The sequence below is a fragment of the Triturus cristatus genome, chromosome 4_1, assembly GCF_964204655.1.
Source record: "Triturus cristatus chromosome 4_1, aTriCri1.1, whole genome shotgun sequence".
Classification (NCBI taxonomy): domain Eukaryota; kingdom Metazoa; phylum Chordata; class Amphibia; order Caudata; family Salamandridae; genus Triturus; species Triturus cristatus.
Window position 1 is genome coordinate 418,715,434 of NC_140585.1, and position 14,214 is coordinate 418,729,647.

At 43.2% G+C, this 14,214-nt stretch overlaps 1 protein-coding gene across 2 annotated transcripts in view; it reads left to right on the forward strand.

The window, feature by feature from the left end:
• TMEM263 (transmembrane protein 263) overlaps positions 1-14,214 on the forward strand; it is a 122,468-nt gene that overhangs the window by 64,515 nt on the left and 43,739 nt on the right. For both annotated transcript variants that reach the window (XM_085652541.1, XM_085652542.1), the window contains one exon: positions 6,407-6,475. In XM_085652541.1, the coding sequence (XP_085508667.1) occupies positions 6,412-6,475 (64 nt within the window). In that variant the 5' untranslated portion in view covers positions 6,407-6,411. The remainder of the gene's footprint in view (positions 1-6,406; positions 6,476-14,214) is intronic.

The window sequence follows — 14,214 nt, forward strand, 5'->3', positions numbered from 1 at the left end:
CGCTTCTGCTCCGTTCTCATTGCTTTTTCTAGCTGCTTACATTTGTCCTTTATCCCCTGTATTTTTACCCATTATTGGTGGGTTCTGGGTAATGTAGTCTTTGGGAGGTGTGCTCTCATCGCTAAATATTGCCGCTGCTGCTTCCTCCCTCTCTCTTAATGCGTCAGCTGCCATCCTGTTTACCTGTGATTTTCCGTTTGAATTATAAAAGATTGCGGGAGATTTTTGGCTAGATAGGGTGATCCCTTGACACAACTCCGTCACACAGCCAATAGTCTCCTCGCTCTAATCACCCCACACCCAACTCGAAATGATTAAAACACGAGCAAGTCTATACTACAGAAGAAACACTGGTTATGCGCTAGTCGCGTCCTCCGACGCGGCCCCCGCTTACCTGTGCTCCTGCAGAGTGATAGACTTTTTGCTCTATCGTTCTGTCACTTCCGTTAGGGGTCTCCGTTGCTGTTAATCCTTACGGATTCCGTTTCAACGCTCGTTGCCGGGCGATAGCTCCTTGCAGCAGATGAGCCCGTTTTGTAGAGGGGTCCGTGTGGGAGACAAAAGGAGTCAATAACTGTCTTCTAATATTCGAATGCACTCTCCTTTATCACGCCGAGTAAAGAGCACACTGACCACAGGATTCTGGTTCAATATCCGTTTACTCGTTGGATCTCACAGATAGAACGGCAGCCATTACGCGTTTCATCCCTCCTGGGGGACTTGATCACATGACGCAGATCTACCAATGGCATTTGGTTTTTAAAAGGTTAAATTTTTTTCTATTTTGTGTTCTTCAATGTGATTTGGCAAAATTAGATACCTGATTCCTAATGCAAAACATTTTGTGTTGCATATCGTATTAACATAAATTGTTCAACAGATGTTATTTTAGTTTAAGTTACTCAAAATATATATATAGTTGAACTGTTGGAGTGCTTCTGGAGGAATGTGGTACAGGTGTGTCCCACACTACTTTAGGGGATGCCCCAACACTACTTTAAAATGGAACCCAACAGCGCCAGAGGCAACTGAGGAAGGCTCCGCCGAAACGCGCCATGCCAGGCCCCCGCCGTGTCCCCTTGTTTCTTTTACGGAAGACAACCTTGGAATGAAAAAAAATATATATATATGTGACTCGTATCTCACCAACAGCCCACCTGGGTTTGAATGTTGAACTCCAAGTCCCATAATGCTCTGGATACACTCACCTGAGTCGTGTTCTGTAAATGAAATAAAAGAGGGAATTTACCTGGAGTCATGTGTTTGGTGAGCCGCGCACAGCATACCTCTGACGAAGGGCGTGGCCCGAAACGCGTAAGGTGGCGCGGTGAATGCAGAAGCCTTCCCTGAACAACGAGTGCTTCCTGCGAGTGCTTCTCAAAACGGGGGCACCCTTTTCTTCATTCATATATATATATATCTATATATCTATATATCTTTACAGTAACCACGCTGCACTCCAAGGGGTGTTAGGAACAAAAAGGAGGCAGGACTTACCATCAGTTTGCTGCAAACCTCCTGGACACTTGGGCGCTGAAGAAGGCTGATGATATGCCGAAATGCATTCGCCAGTGACCAATAAAGTGCTTCCTAAGATGAACCCCCTGTGTGGCCTCTGCTCTCTCGAAAGGAGGAGTTTGATGTGTGTGTATATGTATATATATGTGGATGTGTGTGTGTATGTATATATATGTGTGTGTATATATATAATCAACTGGCGGTCGCCAGTAGATAGTTATAGTTAGGACCGAGTTTCCATAGAAAATCTCAAAATTCTATTTTGAATAACTTTGGCGCCGGTTGACGAATCCTCGCGAAATTTTCAAAACAAATGAGGCGCTCCGTTCAGCTCCTACCCTGAAAGTCTCGGGGTGATTCGTCAAGCGGGGGCCGAGAAAAAGGGGGGGGTCCCAAAACGCGTTTCCCCCCTGTATTTTTCCATAGGACCTTTAGTCGCAGCTACAGCCCGAACGGCTGAACAGAATTACTTGAAATTTGGCAGAGAGGTAGTACTCAGGTCAGAGAAGTGCCTTTTGCAGGTCTGGTGTAAATCTGTTCAGTATTTCCTGAGAAAATAGCATTTAAAACCATATAAATATCAATACGCGCGCACGGTGACGTGCGCGAGCGCAATTCTGATTGGTTGTTAGATGTCAGTAAACATTCAAATCGGTCGAAATCAGAAATTGTTGGCCGCCATTTTGTCTCTCGCAGTCTGAGGCAGTGAAAAACAAAGGTGGAGAACCTGAAAAGGGGGCAGGGTGGACAGTTCCTGACCCCCTAACCTTTGTCAGGGGGTCACTGAAGGACCCCCCCATGGTGAAAAACTTTTTAAAATGTTTTCGAAAAAGCGCAAGGTGCACACACAACGCAACGTGGGCGTTCGGTGCGCGAAGCGCACCGAATGCCCACAGCGCGCGCACGGTGAAAATCCTGAAAAAAAAATATTAATAAATACATAACTTAGCATTTAAAAAAACGTACAAATTCACTTAAAAAACCATAGGTTTCACACACGTTATAGTTAGGAATTAGTATTTAAAAAACCTTGCAAATTCACTTAAAAAACCATAGGTTTCACACATGTTATAGTTAGCTGGACATTTCCCTCGTAAAAAACCAATGAAATTCCACCGTTATAGTTAGTGCAGGCAACTATAACTCACGCGACCGCAATCCTCTGCTGATGATGTCAGATATTACATCACTGATGAAATATGTGTCTTTCTGAAAACCAAATATTTGTAATATATGTATAGCTAAAGATTAATGGAAGAAGACATGGGTAAATAGGTGTCTAAATACAGGGATGTAATATCTGACATCAGCAGAGGATTGCGGTCGCGTGAGTTATAGTTGCCTGCACTAACTATAACGGGGGAATTTCATTGTTTTTTTACGAGGGAAATGTCCAGCTAACTATAACATGTGTGAAACCTATGGTTTTTTAAGTGAATATATATATATATATATATATATATATATATATATATATATATATCTTATTATAACTTTTCCACATGCTGCCTAGTAACCGCAATCCTCTGCAACATAGCTTAAAGATATTGGCAAAGCCAATATCTCTGGCTAAACACTTATAAGGTCCCAAAGGCGAGACCTATTGGCTATGCCAATGCTTGTTTGTATAGTAGCTCATACTGCCCCTCTATCATTTGCAAACAACACGTGTTGGTGTTATCCTATTTGTTGTTCTCAATTTACTTACCTTTGAATCCAAGGCGGACTTAGCCTTCCATCCTTCTGACTTGTGATCTTCAGATAACCACATATCATTTGCCACCGGTGAGTATTCAACTTACTGCTAGTACTAAAACATGAAGGATCTCTTTAGGACCGGTTTGCTTTAAACAGTTATTAGCACTTCCAGCAGTTAGCAGTCCTAGAAGTTGGTGACGGTGGTATCTAGATTTCTTTTTTTTTTTTACATCTCAGCATCAGTTCAGTATCATAGGGTATATTAAAAAACTTACATTGACAAATGTGTGACAAAGGATTATTCTAAAGAGTGAAAAGAATGCTGTGAATTGGTGATTGCATTAGTGGCAAGTGTACTAAATGCGACCTGTTGTCTATTAAAAAATGTAGGGTTGCTGTCCATTCAAGGTAAAGTCAGAGGGGGCCCAGGTGGAGTAAGCCATGTGAATGACTGTGACTTTATCTCCCTGTTGGTGGCAGCAGTTTATTTTGAAATGTCTAGATTTTTCTATGGATCATTCTGAACCTTTAATTCTTGTCTGAAAGTATCTGATTAATGCAGGTCTCATAGTGGTCTGAAGCAGTCAACTGGATACCACACACCACTACATAAATATTATTAAATTTAACCTCTCCCAAAAATATCATAAGATAAAGCTAATTCCTGTTTCAGTCAGCTGTGGAAAGCACTTTAAGGTGAACATATGGATACACAAGAAAAATGCACACAAAGTTGTGTACTTGAAAGGGCATGGATCCTCTGGGTCTCGTGTTTTGTTAAAGTGTTTGGATGATATCTCCTGATTTGCTTTTTTCGATTTTCTAAAGACCATTCAGAGTTGTCAAACTGGGAGAGAAGAGAGCACATGAGTGCATTCTATGAGGTGAGAATGAAGCGTGAAACTTCTGATAAATGGCACAAAATGGGATGCATTAACAGTGGTTAAGATATCCACGAGTAAATTAGCTTTGTCAGCGAGTTAGTCTTGAAAAATCTGCCAATTCAACTGCAACTAAAGAGACTTGAACTTATTTTGCATTTATTCATACAGTTCGTTTTTTAGGTCGAGCCTAGAGCAGCGCGCATGTCCTGCTCTGCGAGACTTTCAGTAAGGGGCATCAGAAAGCTCACCAAGCTCACCACATGCTCGTGCGTGTGTTTTTGTTTTTCGCACAAACTATCTTTACGTCTTTCTAAGAAAGACAGCACGCAATTGGGCAAAGGCGGGTGCATGTCCTGCCTTTGCTCCGCCCACGGCCTATTGCTTGCGGTTACCCACACGGGCGGCATCTGTTTTGAATTATCGTGCCCAGTCGCGGGCGCGATAATTGAAATCCGATCGCTTGCTGTGGCGCGCGCGCACCACTCGCATGCTTTTAGAGTTCTGCAGCTGGTGGGGGGGGGAGGGGCTTGTCTTTCAGCGTTTGTTGCTCTTTGCACTTTCAGTGGGTGTTCCTAATTTGCCCTTAAAGTCATATCAAATTAGTGTACCTCTACCCAACGCCGGAGTTTGTGAATGTTACAGTGAACTATGTACGCTGCATACTGACACTCTAATGCGGCCATGCAAAAGTTGCCACAGCTCCCAAGTGCCCTATCTGTGCTACCTTTAATCTACCCTTGCAGTTGGAGCCAGGAGGCCCCGTGTCGTAGGTGTACCTCAATCCTGGCCATTTAGCCAAGAGCATGTTGGAATCTTCAACTTCATTTACTTTAAGCATTTTAAACGCAGTCCAAAAAAAACGTTACGTAAAATGATAGGACAAACTAAATATCACACATGGTATAGATGGCGCCGAACAACAACAGCTGTAAAGAGGCAGCATAATATAAATAACATCTCTTTAAAAGTTAATAACCGTAAAAACGAGATCGGTAGTTAGAGATGTAGCGTTAAATGTTAAAAAGCAACCAATTTTAGACTGGAAACAAAACAACCATTGGCATAGCCAATAGGTCTCGCCTTTGGGACCTTTATGTAGCCCCTTCCCTGCTCATGACTGAACCACTCCGTCATGAGCCACGGGCGCCGTGTGCTCATGACTGAGTGGTTCCGTCATGCTGCAGCCGTTGGCGGCCGCTCCGCCCACGCGGCACTGATTCCCCGCCTGTACGGGCGATCAATGCAAGTGGGCGGAGTCGTGACGGAACCACTCCGTCATGAGCACAGCGCGCCCGTGGCTCATGACGAAGTGGTTCCGTCACGAGCATGGCGGCGCCGCAAACACCCCAAACCCCCCCAGCGCAAAATTCGTGCCGCGGCGAAGGGGTTAGGCTGTTTTCTGAGGTGTTTACTGGTCACTCCCACCAAACTTCAAAACACCTCTGGGAAAACACTTATAAGGTCCCAAAGGCGAAACCTATTGGCTATGCCAATGCTTGTTTTGTTTCCAGTCTAAAATTGGTTGCTTTTTAACATTTAATGGGCACCTATAGTGTGTTGTTTCAGGGCCACGGCTTTCCTAGACTCCACGAATAGCACACTATTGGCTTCCTCTTACGCTTGCATGCCAGTCATGAAGTTGACAGAAATAAGTGCATCATGATCTATCTAGTTAGTGGTCCTTTGAGCTCTGTTAGGGTTAATCAATTTGTTTCCTTGAGGTAAATAATTTTTTGAAGTTAGCCTATTTTACTCCTTGCTTTATAGAAGATGAATACAAGTGTATTTCAGTAAAAGTGATTCTCCATCTCGGTGAACTATTTTGTTGGTAAAGATATATATTTTCATTTGAAGAGATGGATATTTTGTTTTCAAATCCATTCTTGTGTTGTAGCTTCAATCTCGCATACTTCAAGAGGCTTGTCTTACACCTCTTTAGATCAAGTAGAATCAGTGTTGCTTTGTGTGTTTGATATTGAGTCGAACGTGGTGAAAAGTGCAAGCTGAGCAATGGGCACACCTCTGCATATATCTCTTCCTCCTGAATTGTTTTGGTGGAAGTGCTATCCTGATTTTAAGGTATGAAACGTAACAGATGCTGCATATTTCGACCTCCTGAATTATTTACAGTTTAATATAGATTTAAACAGGCTGAAGTCCTCCTTTAATTTGCGATTATTAGTAAGATACAGTGTCCATGTTTTCTTTCACTAGAAACTTGGCTGCCTATTCTTTCCATATGAGCTGACATGTCTTGCTAATGTTTGATGTAAATCTGTGTATAAATATTTTTTTCATTTTTTAAGGTACAATGAATCAAACAGAAAACCACGAAGAAGAAGTTCCATCATATATGCGCGATGAGCCGCCAGAAGGTAAAATTGTTCAATTTGTTAGCCACTCAAAAAGGTCATGCTACTGTAATAGTGGGACACAAGGTTTAAGGGGATTTGTATACGATCTAGTATGAATCTAAGAAATTGCTTCTAAAGTGTACTCTGATTAAAAAATGTTCATAAGAAAACCAAAATCTCTCTCTAATGTACAGATGTTAAATCTGGAAACGGACTTTCGTGCCTAAGGCCCACCATATAAGTACCCCCTTGAGCTCCAGTTTCAATCTTTCACAGCGGCCTGGTACACACCCTCTGTGACCATCTAGTCCTCGTTTTTGCTTTTCTGCAGCTCCCCTGTGTATTCTCCTAGATTTTGACCCTTCATTTTCCTCCAACCTGTCTCAGGGGAAAGTTTCATGCCTGAATAATTCTTGATCTCTGAAGACTCATCAGGCACCACTTTTTAAACGTTTACCTCGCTGCTTTTTAGGTCTCGGCTGCGAAAGGCTGCGCTTGCGCAGTCTCGCTCCGAGATTTAATGAGTTGGAGTGACTTTGAGAAGAGGGGCTTGCACCCGCCCCTCTTCTCTCCTGTTCTCCATTGGCTGGCCTCTTAAATGCTGGCCAGCCACTGGAGAAGAGGTCCAGTCACTCCGTTGAAGCCCCGTCCTTTTCGGATCGGGGGGCGTGTTTTTTGCGAGAAGTCTCAGGGAGGAGACAACAGCAAAACACGCCCCCCAATCCGAAAAGGACACTCCCTTTCTCCGAGGCATTTTCTGCTGTGCCTCGGAGAAAGGCGGTGGTGTCCCGGCGTCCGGACGCATTTGTTAATTGCCAGGTCGCGATCTTCTCATTAGGTGCGTGCTTGTTGTTGTATTTTGTCAAGCTGGACATTAAGGTCTATTTATATTTTAAACATTTTTATATGTGCGTATGTATAGCCTCACGACTGCCTCTACGTAACTAGCGCGTAGGACATATCATCAGTGGCGTGGAGCGAAGACTGCTCCGTTGATTGGTTTATTTTGCTCGCAATTTTTGCGTGCTTGTTGTTGTATTTTGTCAAGCTGGACATTAAGGTCTATTTATATTTTAAACATTTTTATATGTGCGTATGTATAGCCTCACGACTGCCTCTACGTAACTAGCGCGTAGGACATATCGTCAGTGGCGTGGAGCGAAGACTGCTCCGTTTACAGCTTATCCTCAGTGGTTGCCTTCTTCAGTGCGGTACATGATTGGCTGTTAAGATTTGCGGGGCGGGCGGACTCGCCCTCATACCGCCTCTTCTTTTGCAGGAGATAATGAGCAGCAACTGAACGAAAACAAACAAGGTGAGGCGCGCCTGGTAGAGGGGTGGTACTTATGCGCAGCGGCGTATCACAGGAAAATGGAGGACGCTCTAGGCCTACAGCCTGTGCTCGAGTAGTTTGGGGGCGGTTTTCCAAGTACTTCTAGGCTAATTACGCACGCTGCAGAGACTACTGACAATGGTATCCGTGAACGAATATTGGTCATGGGGCACGAGATGCGTTTAAAAAAAAAATGTATTAGTGTACACTGTGGTCAAGCGCACGTACTTGACCGACAGGATGTTTTATTGTTCGCCCCGTTCCCTTTAACCAGCAATCACCCAGCCGCCCCTCCACTCTAAGCGTTTTTAGCACTGCGGGGAGCACTGATGCTAGAGTTCTGCCCCGGTCTTTTTCAGCTCTCTCTCCACTTCTAGCTCTCTCTCCCTCTATTGCTTCGCTCCCACCAGCTCTGTGTTACTCTCCACTGTCTGCTTCTCTCTAACCCGTACCGCAACGTCTTTTTGGTGCCCCCTCTGCTTCTCCCCATCCGTGGGCGTTGGTCTCCCGTTACCATACATGCCAACATTTTAGAAATTGAAAATGGGGGAAAAGAATATCAGGGAGTGTATTTTCCTCATTGACTTCTATTGAAGCAGAGGTTAATTTCAGGCAGAACTTGGAAGACAGCCCAAAAAAGTAATTGTTTGGCTTCGAAATTCGGGAGTCTCCCGTCTGAATCTGGTATAGTGGCATGTATGCATCACCTGTTTTACTCACCCTCAACGGATCCATGTTGCTGTCCCATCTATTCCCCCCCGTGTGTTTGCTCATTGTCTTATCCGTCTCCCCTGCGTTGTTCTACCCAGAGTGCGTTTTTTGCTCCATCCCGCTCTGTGTTGCTCCCACCCTGGCCAGCTCACTCCCCACCCCCCAAACAACACAACGCACTTTCGCCCTACTATTGCAACTTTTTTTTACATTTACCAGTGCATCGCAGATCTGTCCACTAAAAAAACACGCTATTTTGTAATGCACGCACATGTATAATCATGCATGTCGCTATAACTTGCCTCGCCGAGCACATCAATTTTTTTAATGTATTAATAAAAATGCCGCATAGCGTCAGCTGTCAACGCTGTACAGCACTGTCAAAAATAATTGCCAAATCCAATAGGTCTGTAAGGCAAGACCTATAGGTTTTATCATTCTTGTATTTCCAGTGGGAACAAGCCAATTTGAAGGTCATTTGTTGTAATTTGGCGCGCTCCTTTGACTATGTATGGTGGCATCATAAAGCATCTGCGTACAATAACCTTAACGCCCCATGGCCTCTTGAATGCTATCCTGGAATTGCAACGAAGTACATTGTTCCTGCATTTAAAGAACGCTTATGGATCTTTAATGAGCTTTGAAAACTTTATAGATTGGACTGAACTGTTTGCTGCTGCGTTATAATTATGGATTCCTGTTACGTGTTCTCCCATCAGCCTCACTTGCGCTGTTCTGATTAGATGTCACCAGGTCCTCAACTAGGGTGAGACCTTTGTATTTTCTCGGCTGAATCTTACTGTTTGCACAAAATCCTAATATAGACTTTCTGAAATAAAAGTAAGTCACAAGAGTAAACTGTCCCGGTAATGACTGGCCTTTGGAGGTGGTGAAATAGACCTATTTAATATATTAAAAAGAAGCAATGCAGTCATGAGAACCAGTGGCATAACGGTAAATGATGTCCCCCACACCTCCTGCAGGATGACCATAATCCAGATATCTACCAGATATACATAGGCCTCAGGCTGAATGGGGGCCCCCTCCGCCGGAATACACGCAAGAAATGAATAACGTTTGTGCGGTCTAAGGTGGTGGTTTGTAGTTTATTCGAGGTTCAGTATTGGATTTAAGACCGATGTCATGTATCATGAATGTAGATAGTTGCTTTTCCCTTGACTGATGCGCTGTACATCTTGTCAAGTATGCAGATGTTTTAACTCTCTACCAAGGTTGAAAGTGCATTTGTGTGATGGTGTTTATTTTGTGTGTTTTTGTAGGATGATTGACTGAACAAAGCTTTGCATTATCTGTGCAGAGTAAAAACAGAAACCTGTATGTAAGTCATGAGGTTGTTACAGGAGGCAGACCCCAGCCCCTCCCTGTAATGCACAGGGCTGTAAAAGAGAGAGCCACTTAAAGGGCTGTAAATGGCGTTTGTACTGAAGCCCGCCCCTCCTCTGTGTAACTGAAAGCTTTATAGGGCGCTCTGCTGGGACATCACCTCCCCTGTTTTCTTTCTGTGTTTTACTGTAGTTTATAAAGCGCTGTAAGCTGGGGGGATTAAACCTGGGTGGCGGGGTCCTTCCTGTGTTTGATTCACCAGTGCAGGAAGTGAGCTTCCCTTGTGATGATGCGCATCCTGGGGGGTCTGCAGCTTGGGTCCCTTTACAGTCTCCTCTGCAGCCAGGGCCTTGCCCGTCTTTCGACTGTTGCTGACAAGATGTCGGATGCCCCTGCAAGGGCCGCTCTTTAAACGGTGGCTTAGAGCTGTAGTGGATGAAATGACCTGAAAATGTAAGATGCCTACTCTCCTCGATGGCTCTGAATGCCATCATAACCCTCTACAACGAATAGCCAGGTGCCCTGCAATGAACCTTGGATTCTGTTCTCCCACTCTGGCCAAGGTGGCAATGGGTCGATTGTCCATCTTCCATGGCAGATAACAAATCCAGGTTTCTCTGGTATCTTGCCTTCCTGCCGTAGAGTACCAAACAAGCATTTACAATGCAACGGTCTCGGCATTGTTAAAGTTAGAGCTATTGGCATTGCTCATGACAATGCCGTTTCTTTAAATGTTTAAAAACATAAACAAAAATAATGTCATGAGCAATGCCAATAGCTCTAACTTTACCAATGCCGAGACCATTGCATTGTAAATGCTTGTTGATTTCTGTACCTGGCCTGCAGTATCTAGATTGGTTTCTTCCCATGGCCGTGTGAGCCCAGCACAGCAGAACAACTCAACACTTGACCTTTTTACCTTCCTTGTCCCAATCCAACCTATCTGTAGCTAGTCTCCCAGTCATTTGAGAGTTTGACTCCTGTCTTGTCATCAATGAACTATTTGTTCTCCATTTTGCTCCCAAATGCCACATCCAGCCTCTGATACTCAATACAGGTTGCCTGACTTTCATTAACCCGATCCCTAAGCAGGTACTTTTTCGAGAGGGACATAGTTGATGGCTGAGTAATTCTCCCAGTGCCATCAGTGTTTTTAAAGGTTTATATAGTACAATAATATTGTCTCGGCACTATAGGTAAAGGGAAGCAAAGTACTGATATGAAATTGAAGCTTAAAAACAGTTCTGAATAACAAGATCAAAAAATGGCTAGATTTACAACGCTCATATATTAGATTTAAAGTAGGGGTGTTATGTAGTACAGGAAGAGGACTGCATGACAAAGTATACTTGTGATGGATAGCCTGAAAAATATTAAATAAGGAGGATGTTTCAGGAATCCGTACACCAACATTGGAGCATAATAGTGTCAGTGCAGTGGTGTTATTGAACTTTTTGTTACAATGATCGTGTGACTGATTTCATGTTTGGTATCCTTACTAGTCAGATCTTCTGTAGCCCTGATGGCAAGTAATTGGTATAGTTTAGTCTGGAGGGGACCAAGGATTGATCACCGCTGTAAGGTAGCCTATTGGCAGTACATTTTTAATCTCTTTTCCTATCGTGAGCTGAAATAGAGACTTTTTGTTCAGAATTTTGTGTGATGGTGTGCTCACAGCCAAAATGTTAGTGGGATAGGTCAGTTTAATGGGTCGGAGGAAATGGGTAAGGATTCTGTTGTGTGTTCAGTTTGTGATTACTTTGAGAGGTCCGGCTGTTAACCTCGGCATGAGAAAGCAGAACAAAGTCGGATAATTTTTGATTCACAAAGTAGCTTCTCCAAGGGCTGAATGTATAGATTGAGCTAGTTGGTGGCTTGAATGAAACATTGTTGTACACCAGTGTGGATACTTGCCTATTGTTAGTGAATTTTAAGATGGCATAAAAATCATTTACGGCTGAAGACCGATTGAGGAGGATAAGTAGACTGGTATCACCCTTGTCAATAGCAGCCTCTATGCTATATTCAAGCCTAAAGACTACTGACTTTTCTGGCCCAGATTAGTGAGTAATCCCTTTACCTCTTACCTGCTGAGTATTGGTAAGAATGTTTATGGCTAAGGAATTGCCTTTGTCAGGTTTTGTGTGCTAGAAGGGGAAGCATAAGTAGACTAAGTCCAAGTGTCTCCTATTCAATTTTCCTACAACCTAGTTGCAAGTACTCCTTACTTAGGACCCCAGAGCATGATTCCTTTTGAAAGGGGTAAACATCACTTTCTAATGTGACCTTTCACAGAAGGATTTCTTTCTGCTGAGTGCAGAATGTCACTTACCTTGAACTGGTATTCCTCCATTCTAGACACCGAAAATACAAATAGGAGACATGCCCCCTGCACCTATCTAGTGCTCAATTCCCCATTTCCCTCCTCCTAACCCACCACTCAGAAAAATACCTATCGCACCATTCCATTGATCTGCCATTCACCCTAAGACATTGAATTGGTCATTTTTCTAACGCCTGCAAAAAGGAAACCTATTAAGAGCCAGATCTACTGATGTGTAGTGGGAAACCTGCTGAGCACATCCTCATATTTTGTTTGCAGTTGATGCACAGTGTGACTATATCCCCAGTATGCTGTGATTTTTGTCAGGATTGTGGAACTGGGCATCCTAGCTCATGTTTTGCCCCTCTCTGACCTCTTCCTCCCATCTGCTTTTCAGCTCTCCTGGTGGTGCATATCAGAGCTGTTTACTACCATTTTGGGGGGCTGAAAAGCCCCCTGGATTCTAGGAAATCAATTGGCCATGTCAGCTGCACGAGGCCCAATATGTGAGAACATAATTAACAATACGTTGTCGACCTATTTTCACATTATTTCATTTCAGAGCTGATTGTAATGTATCAGTCGAGAAAATGCTTGTAGTATAGGCATCTGTTTCACGACTTTGAAAAGGCATTTGTTTCATCCGAATAGCAATCTGGGTTTACAGAATGTATTAATGAATAAATGAACAGGTATGCATATGGGCACACCTATTCAACTTGTGAAAAAAATGGCAAAATAATTTTCCTGCATAGAGTACGAGTAAATCTCACTGGGAAGCCTACCTTGCCTGACACTCCAATCTCGAAGAAAGGAGCCCTAGTTTGTTAATTGCACTTCTCTGCCACAAAAATCGGGTTCTGCCAAAACCCATGCCTTGTCCCCTAAGAACGTTGTTAGCGGTTTCTCTGCGCGTACATTCCAGAAAGATTGCATGGACGCACAGAGAGGCAGTGACCAGGAAAATGCCGAAGGATGGGTGACTAATTTGTTGCACCTCTGTTTTGAAAGTTTGCTTTTTGTAACTTGAGGGTAATTGTAATGGATCAACATAAAAGTTTTGATTCCTTGTGATTACAAACCCAGTACATACATGCGTGCAAATCAAAAAGTGTATAAGAACCAAAATGTTGAAAAATAATCATTTGGGAGCCAAGAAGAAGTAATTAAACGTTTGAGAGATCAGCTTATTTACCTATGCATTTTGCATTGTCTTTGTACTAAAATCACTTTTGTTGATGTAGTCTGTCTCCGGGGTATCCTAGTGTGGAGGGTAGAAATAGTTCTTGGAATTTCTTTGACTGGTTTTTGTGAATATATGCCTTCTACAAGTCTCTATCCTCCTAATTTGATTGTTGGCACATTTCACCTTAGTTCTGAAATTGCAGGGTCTCATCAAGACATTGACATTGACTGCTGTAGACTTATTCAATTGAAGGATTTACTAACTTTTAGTAATGGTTCTTTTTTTCATAAACATGGGGAGACAAAGTGAATAACCTCTGTGTTGAATTCAGAGAGGTGCCTTAGTTAAGTGTGGTGTAAATTTCACTTAATTGATATGAAGCACTTGGGGGAACGTTTGTATCACTATAAAAAAAATTGCACGAGTTGAGTATGTAAACTGTACAAAAACCATTACTGTATACTTTTTGTTTGACATACTTGTGTTTTTTCGTTCCTGATTTCTTTAATGTGTGTTCAGAGCACAACCTCTCATCTCTGCTAATCGATGCCTTTCTGCATGCCAGTAGACCGGCCTGCTACTTGTTGTCTGGTGTAGATGGAGGAACTCTTAGCAACTCAGAAACCCACTCCGTGTTTGCATGATCTTTTATATAAGTGTTATTGGTGTCTGCAAAATACTAAAGGCTAGCTTTCAAAGTGGAGGTATGGTGCATCAGGGAACCCGCCTCTGGCATCTTCCTGATTGACTCAGTGTATGGCCAGGTAGTGTTTGTGTGTACATGCTGCGAACGAGCTGCCATTGTACTTGGAAAGTGGTGCATGGCTTTTGGTCAAACACAATGTGGAAATGAAGCGTGATTG